This window comes from Hesperophylax consimilis, chromosome 10, assembly GCF_061612785.1.
Source record: "Hesperophylax consimilis isolate HC1 chromosome 10, BYU_Hcon_1.0, whole genome shotgun sequence".
In the NCBI taxonomy this organism is placed as follows: Eukaryota; Metazoa; Arthropoda; class Insecta; order Trichoptera; family Limnephilidae; genus Hesperophylax; species Hesperophylax consimilis.
The window spans coordinates 29,879,525-29,898,594 of record NC_142845.1 but is presented as its reverse complement, the minus strand read 5'-3'; the positions used below and the strand labels follow the sequence as shown (position 1 = coordinate 29,898,594).

The following is a 19,070-nucleotide window of genomic DNA, read 5'->3' as shown; positions in this document are numbered from 1 at the left end:
ATATTTGAATACAATGTTTTGAACAAGACTTTTGTTGTTCAGGTACCGCCGGAGGGGGGTCCGACCAGGGCGGCGGGCCGGTAGGCGGGCTGGCGGCCAGGGCCCGAGCGCCGCGACGAAGGGCGGGCCCGCCCGCGCACGCTAACGGCGCCGCCCTCGCGCTGGACGCTTCAGCCGCCCACAATAACAACAATAACATAGGAAGCCCTCTGCATGCGGCTGGCATCAAGAGTGAAAGACTGAGCCCGCATAACACTCCGGATCGGAGTAGTAGCAGGTTTGTGACTTTCATTTTTTATTTATGTTTTTAGTAAAAGATTATACATTTATATACATTATTTAAGAAATGTTTTGACTGCCCAACTAAGAGGATTCCCGTTTTAAGACAGTCAAAATAGGATGAGTACTAACATTTTGATAAGTTGTTTGATAAGTATAGTATTAAAATAATAATGAAATAATAGGTATATGTACTTTTATCTGCTGCCTTATCCTACTAACATATTTTTTATAAATATGAATAACAAAGAAAAGAAATAGAATAAAATAAAATATCCAATTAAACATAAGATTAACTGCTGCTTGGGTAGCATTCTAATTTAAAAGTAATAGGTAGGTACATATATATACATAATGATAAAGATTAGAACTTAAAGATATCTCTTACATGGTTTTTTTGTTGGAGTTTTTGTTGTTGTTTTTGGTTTGTGTTTGAATTCATTTTTTGTGTAGTAAAAGTTAACTCTCCTTTCTACCTAATTGACGAAACCAATTAGTAGTCAATTTATAAAGAATAGCTGTGTTTTCCTTTTTCCAAGCATCAGGCATGAAGTTGTATAGTTTATGAATATTTAAGAAATACAAAGTACAGTAGTTTATCCACAGTTCTTTTGACGATTTGATTTCCTAATCTGATTTGTTGACTGTACTTTGTATTCGTGTTACTTAATTTTTTTTAAACCTTCATATTACCTATTGAAAATTTTAAACTAATTTATAAATTTCCATGGTTAATTGTTTTTCTGTTTAATTTGTAGAACTCCATTTAAGTTCTTCTTCCTCCTAGCTTATTTAAACGTGTTAAATTGTTTAGGTCGTGTGAATATACCAAAATATGGGGTAAAATCATTTCCCTTACATTATTAATGAATTAATTAATGGTATATTAAGATCATTCGTTCGTTTATTGCTTTCCAATTGTAAAGTAAATTTAATCTAAGACCCTTTCTCTCTATATGTAAGGATTTAGGCTCGTTGTTGTCAAGCGAAACGTGATTATTCACCAAGAGATATTCTGCGATATAACTTCGTATATGTTCTTTGAATCTAGTTGGGAAAGCCCTTCCTGTCTGTTCGATATAAGTAGCGTAACAGTCGGCGTGGTCACATTTTAATTTATCGAGTTTTGAAAAAAAAAATCCATACTGTTTTTTAATTTAATTTGAAAGGGCATTATGTAAATTTGTAACATGGTTGTTATGGTTTTTTTCGCCAAAATATGTATTTAATTTTGAGATATTCAGTAGATTTGAGATTTTCGTACGTGTCGTGTAGATTTTTTGGTCAGTAAGACACTCTTTATTTCCTTTAAGTTTGAGTAGAACATTGACTATATATTACTATATACTGAAAACAAAAAGATTTTTAAATAAATTCTTTTGATGGAATTACATTGTCCTCCGGTTTTTAGCAATACTTAGTGGGGTAATTTTTTTACTGCTTTTGGAAATTGAATCCTCAACTCCTTCTTCCTGTTTACCTATTAATTGAAAAAATTTTCGTCAGCCTAACATGCCTGTTGATAAGCTTTCAAATAATACTGATAGTTCTCAGTTTATTTTAAGATTTACAGAGTGAAAGATAATCTAACTACAGATCTGAATAGAGATTCTAAAGTTCAGTATAGAAATACACAGCTGGCAATAAATTAGACTATTTTTGGTAGCCTGATTTCAGCTCATTCTTGCATTTTTTATCCCACCAATGTCTCAACTGCTCCCAATCGTCTGGAGCCAGTAAGAATATGGCATCCCCAATTTGGGGTATGTTATTATCCTTACAGTAGTGAGGAGAGGCAGATGATGGGAAAGAGGAAGATGGCCATGTACTTGGCTATTCAGAACTGGTCACCAAAGCCATTTCAAGCAAGGTTTTGATTCTGAATGGTGATATTCCAAGTGTCTACCACTGTGAAAAGTGCTCCAAACATACTACATAAAATAAATGTATTATCTTTAATGAATTAATTGTGAAATAATTTAAATGGATCAAATAAAATTTACACGCGCCCGCGGGGTTTTGAATCTGTAACCTCCAGATTCGTAATCAAGGATCGTAACCAATCAACCACGGAAGCCGTCTAATATTTTTGTAATGCTAAAATATTTATGAAAGCCAGCTTGTGAGGAGTGCTGGAAAATTAAAGTTTTATTTTGTAGCAGTAATACTGGGTCTAAGCAGCATAAATGGGCTACAGCCGTGACCCCTGAAAATAACCTCTGGCTCTAAAGTGTGATTTTTCCTGTGAACCAATAATTATGTCCTCGCATCAAAGTTGAAATCAACAACCTTCTTCTTGTTTCTCCAGATCTCGCAGCGTCACCCCCTCCACCTGCTCCTACCCCGGCACCCCTCCTCAGGGGGCTGCCGAGCGCGGGCCCAGCCCGGCCCATCCCAATCCCAACCACCTGGGCCAGATGCAGCTGGGCCAGACCGGGCCCATGGGGCCGCTGGGCCAGACCGGCCTAGGCCAAGGGCAGTCCCAACCCCCGCACGTCCTGGCAAGGAACTACTCGGACTTCATGAGAAATCTGGCGGCCAAATATAACAACGCTAATCCTAATGGGTAGGATGCATTAAAGTTTTATTTCCATAATTCGAAAATATCTTTTTAATATTTTAACACCTTACAAAAGCGTCCCTGTCTGCATAATGTACAGACATGGGAATTATAACGCCACCCGATTGGGCCACATTGAGGTAGGGGCTTTAAGCGGGTCTTGAAGAGGCCCAAATTACACGAAAGAGGAAAACAACTGCCTAGCTGGCCATTCATCGGTGATCTGTAGCTATTCGCCTTTCAGTTTTTCACCTTTGTATAGGTACTATCATATATCGTAATGATATTTGTTCCCATAACATTAAAATCATATATTTATTAGCGTAACCAGATTTATAATAATGAACAGTGTTACATTACTTGTATGGCAGATATCTGTATATTTGAAGAAAAAATAGACTCCAACGATGAACTCCGTTGTCGTGAACATTGCAGATTTTTCGTATCGGGATTTTTAAGGACACCTTTTTTTTTAGCTCGCATTTCAATTCCTACATTGCGCTTTTCTATTTTATCCGGGTGACTAATTCCAAATCTCTGATGATACGGAAAATGAACTGACATATCTTTAGAACAACAAAAATCTCCCGAGCTTCTTCTCAATTTTATTTCTTATATTTTATGGAAAAATACACAAGAAATGACAAATTTGGAAGTACACATTTTATATGCCCTTTATTGTACCAGGAAAAACAGAACAAAATGAAAATGGAATGGAATACAGTTTTAAAATGCCTTCAGAAGACAAACAACTGTAATGCGAAATCATAACTCAAACGTATTTATGTGATGCAACACTTCAGTTTCGACTGTTCCTGACTATTTAGAGCGAGTTGGACTGTGACATCCCCATTTGGGAATCATGGGAAGCTGAAGATAGTGGGGAATAGAAGGAGATACAGTAGGGAAAGATGGGGAAGTACCTGGTTATTTAAATCAGGTCACTCAACACTGCTCAAGCTTTTATAATTTTTTATTTGTTTATTTTCTTCTATTCAATTTTAATATAGAACCTAGTTTATTCACAGTCTTACTCGCTAGAGATTTGTTCCTGTTCACTGTTCCGAGGCACACCGTAGGTTGTTGTGTTGGTGTTAAATCATAATTTCCTCATCATCAAGTTAGTCGACTTCATCATATTTATTTTATTTATTGTGACAAAACAGTGCTTTTTATTAAATTTCACAAAATTTACAATTAATAACATATAAACTACTTATATCAGTTGAGGCGCGGCCTTATAATAGTTTGCTGTCCTTAAGTCACTGAAGTTTGACTGAAAAAATTATATCTTAGAAGAAAAGCTTAAGAGTTTAGTCACTCCTCCCAAAGGCATGATCATTGGTAGGTTGGTCCTGTCTCCTGCAAAAATAAGAAATCCTGTCCTGCCTAGCTCTGGTGAAGTTATCGGGATATAAAGCGTAATACGTTCCAGAATATCAGGATTACAAATGTGCCCATTGAACAGCTTATTATTGACTATGTTTGTTGGTTTTCTCATCTTCATGTTTGTTTATTCCAAGCAACGTTTCGATCCTGAGTGGTGGTCTTTCATTGGGAAGACATTTCGAGTATCTACAAATGCTTCTAGTATTAACGTTCATCTCCTTCCAGCAGCATCTTCGGCGTCCCGCGTCCCCTCAGTAACGGGTTGGACCCCCTGGGCCTGAAGGCTCCCGCCCTGCCGCCGCCGCATCCTGCTCACCTCGCGCCCGCCCCCGCCCCCGCGCCTTCGCCCGCCCCTGTCCCTGCCACCCCCGTGGGCGGCATGTTCGCCGGGTACTCCTTCTCGCACGGGGGGCCCAGGACAGTACCGGCCTTCCCCAGCATGATGGATATGAGCTCGACTAAGGTAATAAAATAACACCTTCAATTTTAATCCACATATCGAAGTGCAGGTTGAGGATTTTCCGGCCAAGAAACTTTTAGATTTTTTTGATAGTTTGATAGTCTTTTTGATTAACAATGGTTTTAATTTTTAATACTAATTAGGCCCTTCTTCCACAGGAATACGCGAGTATCCGAGGCTCATGTCAACAACTTCTCATATATCCTGATAAAGAAACTTTTATCACGATATATGAGAAGTTGTTGACTTCTGATGTCAGAATATATGAGTAGTCAACAACTTCTCATATATCCTGATAAAGAAACTTTTTGAAACACGTTGATATTATTATTTAAAATAATGGTAAATTTGAAACACGTTGATTTATTTATTTAAAATAATGGTTTAAATTAAGTCGGTTACTGTTAGTTAATTACAGTTCCATACTAAGTTCTAAAGAATTCATTTGTTAACAAGATGGTATTTGCATAAATTGAAATCGGATATGTTTATCTGGGACAATATTGTGCAAATAAATAAATTGCAAATAAATTCTTTCATTAAAAAGGAAGCAGCGAAAAATATGGAAAAAAATAGTTGAGTATAATATTGTTTATTCTGAATTTGAAATTTGAGATTAACAAAATTTATGTAAAATAAATAGTTCGCAATGGTCGAGTGGTGAGAGACGTTGTCGCGGTAAGACAGAGATCTTGTCGAAAGCTGATAGCCTTTATTCAAAGCTCTGGTAAAACCGTAACTCTAATTTGGATATTGCCGCTTCCTTGGCATAACCAGAAGCATCCAACCCTAATGTTACCCTCGTAAAGCGCATTCACCTATCTGAATTTTTTTCCATCCTCAAAGATAGATCTCGCAATGTTTGGTCAGAGTATTGACACATTGTTAGTCCAATGGAGCCTGCTATGCCTCACTATCCCATCAAAACGTGGTTTCAACAATTCTCCTATTTCTCCAAAAAATAAATTTCCTTACTCATTCGAAGGATTGGACATTGTTCCATTCCTTCTCACCTTTTTAAAATTCACGTAATTGACTCCTCAGATTGTACATTTTGTGGTGTAGATGTCCTAACTTTAAATCACATATTTTGGAAGGAGAGGAACGAGAGAAAGGAGAGAAAGGAGAAAAAGTTCTGGGAAGGTAAAGGGTATGAGGGTTGGGTAGGATCAGTGTGTCCAGGAGTGACGGACATATGAATATATCCCTTCCATTGCGATGCAAGGCGACGAGTCGAGAGCTCGTGTCTGTACACACCTCATACGATAAACCCGGTCACCCCTTCTAAATCACCAAACGTATCGAACCACTTGGAGTGACCTATGGTAGAGGTGTTGTTTATCCAATAAATGGTTCCTTGAAGGGTGAAAGCTAAACATTTGGAAAAAAAAACCAGCAAAAATCCACTTATCTTTTCGATACAATAATTCGCGCTTACGTATATATTAGTAAGCAATTACTTCGATAACAATATTAGTATTACAATAATTTCCTTAGTCCTTGACGACCTCGCAACGCCTCGTCCGCTTAACGCCGGATGTCGGCGCCTATTAACGATTAACGGATGAGCTGACCCCGCAACGGCCGTTACCGTCCATCCGCTATCCGCTATCCGCTATTGGCTAATTAACCGATCGTTAATTGCTCGCTCCCATAACGCACACACGCCGTAATAACCTGACCACGCCTCGCGGTAACCATGTTTCTAAGTAACACGGCGTTAAGAGTAACCATCAACTTACCGTATAAGAAGAATAGCTTTTATGATATCAGTGGAAAAATAAAAATACCTGCGTTTAAATAAATTAAAATTAGTTTTCTAGCAACGCTGTTGGAATCTTACATACTTACATACTTCATTCTTGTTTTATATTATATGTTGGTGGTCGAGAGAACTGAAATAAAACGTTACATCTAAAAAAAGTTCAATAAAAAACGCTTTTTGTGTACTTTTGCAATATAATGAGCCTACACAATTCTTGCATTTTTCTTTCTTTTTGCATACAAAATGAATAAAATATAAAAAAACAGTTTTCTAGCGATTTTTATATATTTTTTTGCATTAACTCCACACAGGAGGCCTCGAGGAAAATATTTTCCCTTAAGGCCTATGTCATCTTTGGGGATGCTGTGTGGAAGGTCTTTTTGAGGAGAGTCTTGAAGAGACCCATGTGAGGAGGAAATACAGTGGCCGGCAACTCGTTCCACAGCCGAGTTGATGAATTAAATAACGAGTCGTAGACCTGACCTGAAAATGTTAACCGTGTACAAATGTTGGTCGCGCGTTTGGCTTATTTTTCGACTATGCACTGGTTCTGAAGGGTTCAGTGACACTAGTTCCTCGAAGCACCTTCCATTGAAATACCGATAGAATAAGGACAGCAATCCCACCTGATGCCTGTGCTCTAAAGATTGCAATCCGTTTTTTTAAGATAGGGGAATCCATCAAACCCATCGCCCGTTTTTGCACAGAGTCCAAGATTTTTTTCAAGTATCGTCGGGCTATAGACCAGAAGTGGCTGCCATATTCAACAGTGGGACGCACTAACGATTTGTATAGGTTCAGCGGTTGTGTACTATTAATGTATATGCTGTTTAAATACTCACCTTGCATTTATTACTCTTGTTAAGTTAACCAGAAAAGAAAAGAAAAAAAAGTTTGCACTTTTAAAAATTTTTAGGTACATATTACTACAGAACGACTTTCTACGTTTTTTTTACATAAGCAATTTTTTCGCAAATCCAAAACGAAACATCTTCATTTTCTTTACAGTCTGAAATCGCAATACGTATGTTTGATGATATACATACATATTAGTACAGGGTCACCCTTCGACAGTGTATCATTGACCAGTTGGCTGGACATAAGGCTGTGCCGCGCTTCTCGTACGGTAGTTTATTTTGGCGGAAGTCGGTAGCGATTTATACAGAGCCTTGCACAGCCAGTTCCGGTGGTCGTCGATCTAAAAAGTGGCGCGCAAGGACGCTTTTTGATTGATTCCAACAAGGAAGTTATTACTATGTCGATGTATTATTCATAACACGACCTTTAAATGTAGCAAAAATTAAAAAAAATAACAATCTTTATCGCTGACAAAAGATACTGTTTTTTTTCCGTCAAATTTAATCAACTCTATCGTCGATTATGGTAAACAGGCAGATTGCATTTTGCAAAATTCAATTTTGAATCGAAATTCGCCTGAAATAAGGCCTTGGCCTTAAAGGTGCACGAAATACCTAAATATATAAATATCGTTGTAATTTCGATGAGCGGTTTATCGTTTATCTCAGCTTATCGTTAAGATGAAAGCTTGTTTCTGTAAAAACATATTGAAAAGTAAAAGTGAACATTATGTAAATATTAAAAAAAAAAATGCATAATGTTGGTAATCTAAGATTTAAAAGGCTGTTAAAATGATTTCCAGCTTTTCGAGAGGGAGGGAATTTGTAGTGTTATCATATTTTTATGTCTTTTAGGTAGGTAAACATTATATTAAGTTATGTTAATATTTTGTAGATATCTGATTAAACATTTGACAAATTTTTTTTAAAGATGGTCAAAGTTAATGACCTTTAGATATTCCATTATTTGACACCGCACCAACCAAATATTAAATAATGATCTATGTTACAGTTATCTACGGTTAATTTACCCAAACCTCTTTAAAAATCACCATAATCTTCTAATTGCGTAAAATAACAACTAAACTCATAATTGCTGAAACTTGCAAAACTGACATTTACTTTCTTCCTTTAGCATCAATTATTTTTTCCTGGTAGATTTAGATTAAGATTGCTCCCCGGTCGCTTTTCAGGTAAATTAGCCGGCACGTGCCAAGACGGCTCGAAGTCTCTCGGCCAAATTACATACACTCCGTGGAGTTAAATATTCATAAGAGATGCATGCCTACCTAGTGCCTATTGTTTACGGGACGGCACGCTTTTCCCGAGCGAACGGACCGTGGCCAATTACCGGCCGGCTCGGGCCGAGCTTTATCATTGAGATTCGTGTAATTACTGATTTTATTGGTAGTCTTTCAAGCCTGAATTCGCGCATACATTAATAGCATTAGTACCCAACGGGCCCGGGCGGTCCGGGAAGAGACCGCGATGGACTATCGAGCTTTTTGTCTTTGGGATGGTTTTCCTAGGCCAGTGGTTATCTTTTAAATATCTTATTTAAATCCAAAACTCCCTTCAACTGCAAGTACAGCTCTATGGAATTGTATCGAGTTTAATTTTGTAATATGACATCAATAGCCACCGTCAATCGGGTGAGGTAGGGTTTTTGTGGGCTTTTTTCTTTGAGATGATTTTTCTAGGCCAGTAGTTATCTTTTAAATATAGTTTTAACCCATTACTAACTAAACATTTAACTACCATCAACGGCAACTACAGTTAAAGGGAATTTTACTAAGGGCACTAAAGTGTATACTATAACAAAGATTAATAACATTTTTATACACAGTTAGCGGTCGGGGAAAGACCTGGATCTGGTGATAGATAATTGCGAGCTTCTTCATTTGTAATAGTTTTCATTGGCCAACAGAATGCAATTAATTGAGCACCTAGTTTTTGGAAATTTTCAAAATATGTGAGGGTTTTTGGAGTTTTTTCAACACAACTTCATAATACTCAAAAGCAATTATTACAAATCCGAATGAACCCAGAAATATACATTTTCTGTTTCCATGATGAAATACTCATATATACCCTTTAATTATGTCAGTGCCTCAACTAATCTTAGAATAACCCATTTGAATTTTCAATGAAAAAAATTTAAAAAGAAGCACGGATTTAATTCATTACAGGAGGCACCCAGTTAATTTGTTGAATTTACTTCAAACTCGGAGGTAATGTGTATCTATTTAGATTGTGAAACAACTGGAGCGAGGAAGGTCAATGGATAGTGATTATATTTCGCAGTTACGGTTTGTTAGACGAATTCGTGTTGTTAATTTAATTCGGTAGCCAGTTGGTTCGCTAGCCTGCCTGGCTACTATCACGGTAGGCAGAAGGAGGCAGGAAAGAGATAAGAAAGAGGTAAGAGAGAGGTAAGAAGAGGCGGAAAGATGAGGAGAGGAATGGAGAGAATGAATGGATGGTTGGAGGCTGCAGCCCCGGGGTTATCGTGCGGCTGGAGAAGCATGGTGGTTGCATAATCACCCGGTAACTACACACATAGCTCTTAATAGCACACTTTACACATAGTCAATGTACAGGGTGAATAGGAACAAGCAACGAGATGGAGTTTAATATTATAGATTTATTAATATTTGGAATTTTATAATTTTTTTACATTATACCAAAAATACAGCCAATTATTGATTAAAAAAATGAACAGAGTTAATAGATCATAATTATATGAAACGAAAATATAAATAAAATATAATATTATATAATACGAGTTTATTTAGAAGACAGGATGTACATAAAATAAGTTAAATTCATAACAGAAAAGTTGCTTTCGAAATGTCGGATAAACACTATTTCACGGACTTTTTTTTATTTATTTAGCTCGCAAATGACAATGTCCATTTTTGATATTGTCTTATTGTAATTATTACGTAGTCTATTGAAGCAAGAATTTTTGAAGTTTGTTTTGTTTTGATCCACTTTGAATAGGACAGAAGAGCCTTTCGAGCCTGAAGGTACATTAAATTGAATCTTTTTAGCAATATTATTTTTAAGTGAAGTAGAAATTCATGATTTAGAGTTTTTATTTTTCTCTTTTCTTGAAGATTTTAGATACTTTGTAATTCAGAAATAAAGGAATTGAATATTTTTCAAATGTTATTTCAATTGACCCTTTCGACACCGGTACATAGCATAGTATAGCTAAACGAGAGTCCAAACTTTGTACACTGTTGACATTTCCTCATTAGAACCGTCGCTAAACAGCTCAACTGTGGAAAGATGTACCAGCTTTTGTGTTTGCTCACTTCTCTTTGGACTTCATCAGAGCCTGGAATCATCCCTTTCTTAGGTCCTCCGCATCCACATTCCTGAATAATATCATTTGAGGATCTGTTATGTACCTCAGAGTCTCCTGTGTGGAGTTTGATTATTATCGTTATCACACATTACAGGCACATTACTTATAATTATTGAAGATAATATTAGCAATTTTTAAACGAAAATTTGTAACAGAAAAATCAGAAAAAATATGCGGTCGCATCTGTTACTCGAACACAGGACCTTCGCCTTGCCGGAGCGCTGCTCTACCAACTGTGCTAATGCGACCCTATTTCCTTCGGTCATATTACAGTACTTCGAATAAGAACTACAAACATTATCTTAATTTTTCTCACCGCACAATTTTACTGGCTGCTATCTTTATGTACCTATGATCGCAAGATTCAATTAACTTGTGCGATATATATTAACTTTTCTGCATGTCTAGGGATGAATCTTTTTTTTAGAATAACCAAATGAGTTAAACCTAAAATTTGAATATTAAATTATTGAGGATAAAATAAGCGATTTTGCACATCATTTCTATTGTGATAAGGGCCCGTAAACGGCTTTGCACGGGGCATGGTTATTTGTCGAAACGCCACTGTGTAATTACAGTGCAACCGCTATAAAACAAAAGACACCTTTTAATAAAGACATTCACGCAATGATAATTACACATTATAAAACTCCGTCAACGGTGTGTCAATGCTTCAGAATATTGGATGACGTCATATCTAGGCCGCTTACTTGGAACAGATAGTGCAGTACCGTCTTGATACGGATTACACTAACAACAAGCATCCATACATTATGAGGAAGCTACAAGCCAAAAATGTGAATATTCTTGGTATACCTTACATCGTTGGTAATAGGCATTAAAATCGCTTGACAAACGGAGTCTAGAAACGTTCAATTTCAAGCAAAAAACTGGTTTTTATTTATTTTGTAAATAATTTTATAAGAAAGCAAAACAGTTAACCTGTTAACCGGGCGGGACGTATAAATACGTCAAACGTAAACAGTATCGGGTACGGGTAGGACGTATAAATACGTCCATGAAATATATGTTGCGCCCTGGAACGAGCGGGACGTATATTTCCGAACATATCACACGGAAATTGAGTTTTTAATTTTTACATATTTTAATTTTTTAAACTCAATGTTTCTCTTTTATCTGTGTGCTTTTATTTATTGTTCTGTAATTATAACCTTTTTTTATATTTTTTGTAATCTTTATAATTGTTTGTAAATATTCTATTTTTTTAATTCGATGTTTTCACTTTTTTTGATGCATAAATAAAAATAAATAAAAAATAAAATTATCGTCCACCGGGCGTGACGTATTTATACGTCCTAGTGAAGGAGTTCGCGCCCGTTGTATGCTGCGTAATTCAAAACTGAACTCCCCGGTTAACAGGTTAATCAAGTGAAACTGTCACAGATAATCTTAGCTATATTACTGTATTAGTTTTTTCCTTTGTGCCTTCATACATTTCTATAGAAAAAAATATTTTTTTTGTAATTTGCAATTTTTTATTGAGTAATTTATATATTTATTTGTATTCTACTCAAGCGGAGCGATAGGAAAACCTTCAATTTATCTAAAGCATTTTTTTGTATTCATAATGTACATCAATTTTTCGTTTCAGCTTTTCATCAAATTGCAATCAAATGACAAGTTTACAAACGTGGCGGTTATGCCTTTTTGCTGATTTTAGTTCATTCAAAATCTGAAATGGCCCTTTAACAGGGACCATAAAAAAATCAAACAAAATGGTACTGATTGGCCAATTGATGACAATGTTACTTTATTGAATTTCTTTGGAACGGCCTATCCTAAGTATTCATACACTGTCTGTAAGCATCCATGCTTCGCGTTCCCTTACCTGTTGTCGAGGATGTTAGCTCTTGTTATCGGGAGGTGGCTTGCTTACATACCGGACGAATATTAACAAGGTCCGCGAACATACGTAAACTGTAGCACGCCAGCTTGAGAATTTATACGTTTTGTTTATAATAAGATCAGTGGTATCTTTCTCTTGCATTCTGTAGACTTGCTTCCGTGTTGGTTCTTGAAAAATGCAGACGTATGCAACTGAAAAAAAATAGGTACCTGCATACATTAAACTTTGAATAAACAAAGTTTAGAATATGGTTTGGTGCTAATCCAACAACATAATTATAGCATAAATAATATCATGATAATTTTGCGGTGAATCACCGCCATCTTTATCAATACAGGCCATGCAGTATGAAATGCACTGACAGTTAAAGAGACCTGTTATCGAACTTATGGGTCTGATTTTAGTATGAATCAGTATGAATATTTCAAGCCGCCAGAGTTCATGCGAATAAATAAAACCATTTATTTAATGTTTTTGATAATGTTTCTGTAATATTTTGTATTCCATATTGTTAAAAATACGTTGATGGTGATTTGGAAATATTAAGGTGAGATATTATGAATGTATTTACGATTACATTATGGTTTGAACAATATTCATCCGTCCCCAAAAGTTTAATGAAATACCGAATTATAATTTATTTGTTATATTGTATATTGAAAATAAATTAATTATGTATATTAACTGCCTTCGTAGTTAAGTTCACAAACATTTCCAAGTCTACAGCACGGCTTGTAATAATGAAGATGGCGGTGTTTTAGTCAATTCTTAGATTCAAATGTTACCCCCCTGACTTTCCATGTAATCGGGAGGGTAATTTACAGCCCGATACAATAAAAGGTAGCAAGCAATATTTCACAATAATATTTAGCTTTGAAAAAAGTTACTATCTCTCGTTATGTTTATTTTCTGCGAAGTATAGGTACCAGAACATTTTTTTTGAATAGCCCAGCTACACTACTCGCTTCGGGCAACTTCGCTTCGCTTCGCCCGACTTCCGATTGTTGTCGGTAAATGCGCCCGAGTCAAAGGACTCGAAGCGTCACGGCATAAATAAACCAATCACTGACTGGTTGGACTGAGTTACTCGTGAAGTTGCACGAGTGTGTGTGGGCACGCACTTCGAACTTCGGCTAACTTCGTCGAGGACTTCGTCGAAGCGTCGAAGCGAGTATTGTAGCGGCCGCTGTAGATTGTGCATCTGTGCAAGTGCTTTCTACCCCATTTTATATTTGCTTTGTTATTTAGTGCTAGACCTTTTTGTATTGTCACACTCGATATATCATGAAATTTACAGACAAAACTAAATCGGTCATAGTAGTCGCCATGACTTGTTCAAGATACCACACGGCAGAACAGATGTTCTAGCACATAGAATTACAAGAAGAACGATTCAATTGATTTTTTTAAAAATTGTTCCACACAGGCAAAAAAAATTCCTTCAGGGCCAATGTCATCTTTGGGGATGCTGTGAGAATGGTATTTTTAGGGAAATGAATGAGAGGAAATTCTGTAAAAGAAAAAGGTGTGAGGGGTGGACAGGAATCTGGGGTCAATATGTCCAGGAGAAACTATCCCTTCCACTGCGATGCAAGGCGATGAGTCGAGAGATTCCGGCTGCAGAGGTCAAAAGGTTTCCCTCAACCAGTCTCTCCCGACACGGCCCGGCGCGTAGTAGATGGGAAAACTCATCAGCTGGCAAGACCTAGACAACCTCACCCCACGAACCTGGGCACCCCTGCTAAGTTACCAAACGTAGGTAAACACTTAAGGTGATCTATGGCAGGGGTGTTGGTTATCCAATATTTTTTTCCCCAGGCGGCGGTACCCATACCGGATATGCCTCTCAAAATGAAATCTAAAACATTAGATATATTATATTGAATTACTTTATAAATAAATTATGTTTTTGTATACATATCTTCCCAAATGTTGAATGTTAAAATAAGAAATCTTGTACTGTAAATGGCTGTTTAAAGTATTCATTAAAATCTTTCAAAAGTTGCTTATCGTTACCAAAAAAATCCTGAACATTATTAGAGGCGTCGAACTCATTATGTAGATTATCCAAAGCAAGGGGAAACATAAATAATATCTTATCGGTACTTTTTTCAAATGCCCTCTTTCACGATTCTGTAATTTCTCTGATATGTCAGTAGCGAGTAGCGAGTGGCAAGAAGCAACTCTTCACGCCTTGCCTACTTCTCGAGTATTCTCTTGTTAGACTGGATGGTTCATGATTCCACGAACAATGTGCGCAAAATTCTCCTATTTTTTGTCCAAAAGTTACCATTCTTCTTCCGCTCTTGCGTGGCGTGAGGCGAGCAAATTAGGTTGGTGGCTCAATTAAACTTTTTATTGATATTTCAATAGAAATTATTATTGCTTTGTAGGTCGGTGTTCTCTAGTTGCCTCAACAGTGCGATTGATCATTCACTTATCAACTTGGTGCATCATTAATTAACTACCTAGTTATATAGATAATGTATGTTTTATTAACAGTACGGTATAGATAAAAGCATTAGCCTAACAAAAATAACACTCGGTTAAAATGTACAATGTTGCCGACTTGCTCTTTTTTTAAGAACAAGTAGTTGTGCTTTGAATAGAACCGTTTGTTTGTGTATCTTTTAGCATTTTGTTAATTTAAAATTTGAATTAATTTCAAATACAAAAAGGTTCACATGAATGAGATATATTACTTAAGGGTTGTCCGTCTTTCCGTGGAATAGAAATTAGGATGAAAACATTATTTTGGCAATTTCAGTATTAAAAAAAAAAATAATTTAGGAAAATCGCAGAAATATTTTTGCCCAATAATGCAACGAAAATTGTTTTTTTTTTGTAATTTCTAAAAATCCTTCCGATGTTTCTTTTTTTATTATTCTAAATATCTGAAAATGCTTTATTTTAGATTATTTAGGAAGGCAATAAACGAAAAAAATTTTTTAGTTTTTAGTTTTATTGTATTTTTAACTGATATATATTATTGCCGACACCTTCAGATCTAATTAAAAATATCAAGCAAAAACTTGAAAATATCGAGGACTTGTGATTGTTTTTTGTGATTCGATGGCAAAGTGAACTAATTTAATGCATTTTGTCCGCAGGCTCTTCTCGCCATCGCGCGCGTGGCAAACGCAGCTAAAGAGGCTGACATGTCCTCTCACTTTAAGGGGGTGAAAAGATCCCCCGGACACAATGACAGCCACCCCCTTTCGTCTCCCCTTGATCTCAGTTCAGCGGCCAGCGCCCTGACTCCCTCCGCCAAGAAGCCTCGCCCCAGCCCAAAGCACGAACCCTTAACAGAATCCACCTCCCCATCAGGTTGGAACAACTACGCAGACGGGAGAGAAAGATCACCAGGAATCGAAAGCAGCCAATGCTTTTCACTCTCAATAAAATCAGAATCGAGAAACGGATGTTCCGAAGGTTCAAAATACGAGAAGGCTCAATCTCAGTGCGGTTCTGTCAAATCGGAGGCTGCCAGTCCGGCTTCTTCCGGCAGAAAGTCCCCAGGGTCCACCGGAAGGAAGTCGCCGGGTTCCTCGACGGGGAGAGAGTGCGGGGGTTGCTGTAGAGGGGAGATGAAGAGGGAGTGCTCGGCTTCAGCTCATTCAGAAGTGGCTGCGTGGAGTGTTGATGATGTCTGCAAGTTCGTCGAGACTATAGACATCTGTGCGGAATACTCAACGGTAAGTCCTTCCGAATTTTATCAAATTAATGCCTAAATACGTTTCGTTTAGTAGGTACGTTATTTCGACTTTTGAGATTCGGGAGACGATAGGTTTTCCTGGATCTGCGATATTACATTGATAAAATGCTAGTAACTATCAAATCAAATGCATAAGAAAAATACTCGAGAAAAATGTTTATAGACACTAATAGATTTGTCTGATTTTTTACACAATACTTAGCGCCAACGAAAAGAAAACGTAGAATAATTAATGTGAGTTTGTCCATTTTTTTAAATTTCTGATTCAATTTTTATTTCTCCATTTCTAAGTCATAGCGTCATCGTTTCTGTTATTATTAATCGATTTAATTTCAAAACCAATCGAGGTCAAAAGTCAGAACACTATCTAAGAAGTTAAATCACGAAATATATTTAATAATTACCAAACACACCTGCAGGTTAAAAAGTGGAAGCTTCTAGATTTACTTATCTTCTCCAAATAAATTACGCGTTCGTCTTCGGGAGTCACGATTTAAATTTGGGTCGCGCAAAGAAGAAAAAAAACTTCGCTTAAATCAATCTCCAATAGTATTTTATACCCGCTCATTAAATCTGGGCTAATCGAATGCTATTCAGAATTGAGTGATTTCGTTTTATTGATGGTGAAAAATATAGGTTAACATTAATATTTACCTACACTGTTTTATTCTAAATGATCATCACATCTCCAAATAGCAGTTGTATAAATCAGTTGTCCAAAATCGCCATTTAAATTTTATCAATCTGTTACTCTGTGACTTTGATAGTTCCGATTTATTTTATTTTAAAAGTGAAACGCGTTTAACAGGTTCGTTTCTGTTTAAAACAAATGGGTTACATGCTCCTTCTATGGAGACATTTTGATAAATGGAAAAAAGATTTGTGGTTTTATGCCTTTTTGGAAATCGAGCCCTTCTCTTAATATTAAAATCAATTTTTTTGTTTTGAGATTGTAATTTTTTTTAATATTCTGAATCATAAGTTTCGAGGCCAATATTTTATAGTAGCCATTAAAAAAAGATTTGGTCATCTTTATGTTTAAATCCGAGTTTTCTCTGCATTTTTTATGTGAATACCACACGAGAGTCCCAACTACTCCTAACCGTTTGGAGTCAGTAAGACTGTGTCATCCCCATTTGGGGTATGTTGTGAGGCTGTAGGTGATAGGGAGGGGAAGGAAAAGGGAAAGAAGGTGGGGAAGAACATTGTTCTTCAGATCTAGTCACCAAGCACGACTAAAGCCATTTCAGGCAACGTTTAAATTCCGAATGGTAGTCTTATACCAGGGTGATACTAAGTGTATTTTCCACTTTGGGACATACGTCAAACATACTATATATTTTTTTAAATGAATAAATTATGAAATACACAATTTAATCAAATAAAATTGTCGGGATTTGAATTCTGAGTTGCTAGTCGATAGCCTAACCTATTTATAAAACAAAAATATGTGTATGCATGGTGTGTTCGAACAAGTAATATTCCCCGGGAAGCCTTAATCCAACTAAGTGAAACGAATGTTTTTGAAAAAAACGTATGTAATACCGTAACCTTACTGGAGTTATTATTACCGCTCACCATAATCAAGCAAATCGATCTGAAAACCGCTAACCCATCACTTTCTAAAACGTATTTTCATTTTGTAAGTGTTTAATAATCAATCACTATCGCTGCTTGCCAAATAGCTCAGCTCTCATACAGCCTACAGCATACAGCCTCCAGGACTTGAGTTACTGGGCTCGAATTTCACGAAGATCAGCCTTCTTGCAAAACCTTCGTGATGGTAACTGACACGACTACCGAATCGGGTCCTAATGATTCAGAGATGAGCAGAATCTCTCTCATAGTCGTCATTCTGCGAGAATTTTAGGCATAATAAAGCATATTTATAAATTGTCATTATCATTATTATACTCGTTATTGCGTTGTATTTTAACATTCCAGAATATTAATATGGAAACTTTAATTCTTAATTTTTTTACATCTTCAATTCTTTATGGATCTCATTAAATGATATATCACATTATCATGTAATGGGTGTTGTTTTTTTTCAATCGGAATACATAATGAATTCATACACCTAGCGTTATAATGTCATGGTGCCTCTTAAGTTAAATAAAATCATTTCTTCCGGGGCTTAAGCTTAAGTCATATTAAGGTATTGAAAGAAAAATAATTTTTCTTGAAAAATAACATTTTTGGGAAGGAAAAAAGGTATGAGGAATGGGTAGGAATATAGAATCCACCACTCCTACTGCGGTACAAAGCGATGGGTCGAGAGAGTCTGGTTGGAGAGGTCAAAGGGACTCCTTCAACCGATCCATCCCAATCAGCCCGCAAGATAGCTATCGGGCTGACGCATTCATCGCCAAAACCTGGCCAAACTTGACACCATGAACTTCTCTTCCAGGGTTTGAAAATACATTGCATAACTCTTAATTCGGAAAATAACATTGTTGCGTACCTGCACATTTATTATAGAACCTTTTTACAAAGCTTGAAGTCTTTGCATATAGCTTGGGAGCCGGATACATCCCAATCTCAGACCTCTGGGAAAGCCTCCTTTGATGTCAGTATAATAACGAAAATGGATTTACCATAAAAAATATTTGCTGGAATTATTGTCACTGTAACCGATGATTCGCCGATTAGTTACCAAGCCACGATCTAAAAGTTAAGTCAATGTATTTTGTGGCTTTGTAATTTATAAGCTTTAAATCTTTATTGTTGTTAATTTTCAAACAGTTAACTTGTTAAGAATTAAAAACCTTTCAATCAAAAAAAGTCAAATCAATCTTTTATAAT

The 19,070-nt window shown here is 36.5% G+C and overlaps 1 protein-coding gene across 2 annotated transcripts in view; it reads left to right on the top strand.

The window, feature by feature from the left end:
• Samuel (SAM-motif ubiquitously expressed punctatedly localized protein) overlaps positions 1 to 19,070 on the top strand; it is a 186,759-nt gene that overhangs the window by 93,273 nt on the left and 74,416 nt on the right. For both annotated transcript variants that reach the window (XM_089636229.1, XM_089636228.1), the window contains 4 exons: positions 43 to 277; positions 2,588 to 2,845; positions 4,454 to 4,691; positions 15,661 to 16,245. In XM_089636229.1, coding sequence (XP_089492355.1) covers positions 43 to 277; positions 2,588 to 2,845; positions 4,454 to 4,691; positions 15,661 to 16,245 — 1,316 coding nt within the window. The remainder of the gene's footprint in view (positions 1 to 42; positions 278 to 2,587; positions 2,846 to 4,453; positions 4,692 to 15,660; positions 16,246 to 19,070) is intronic.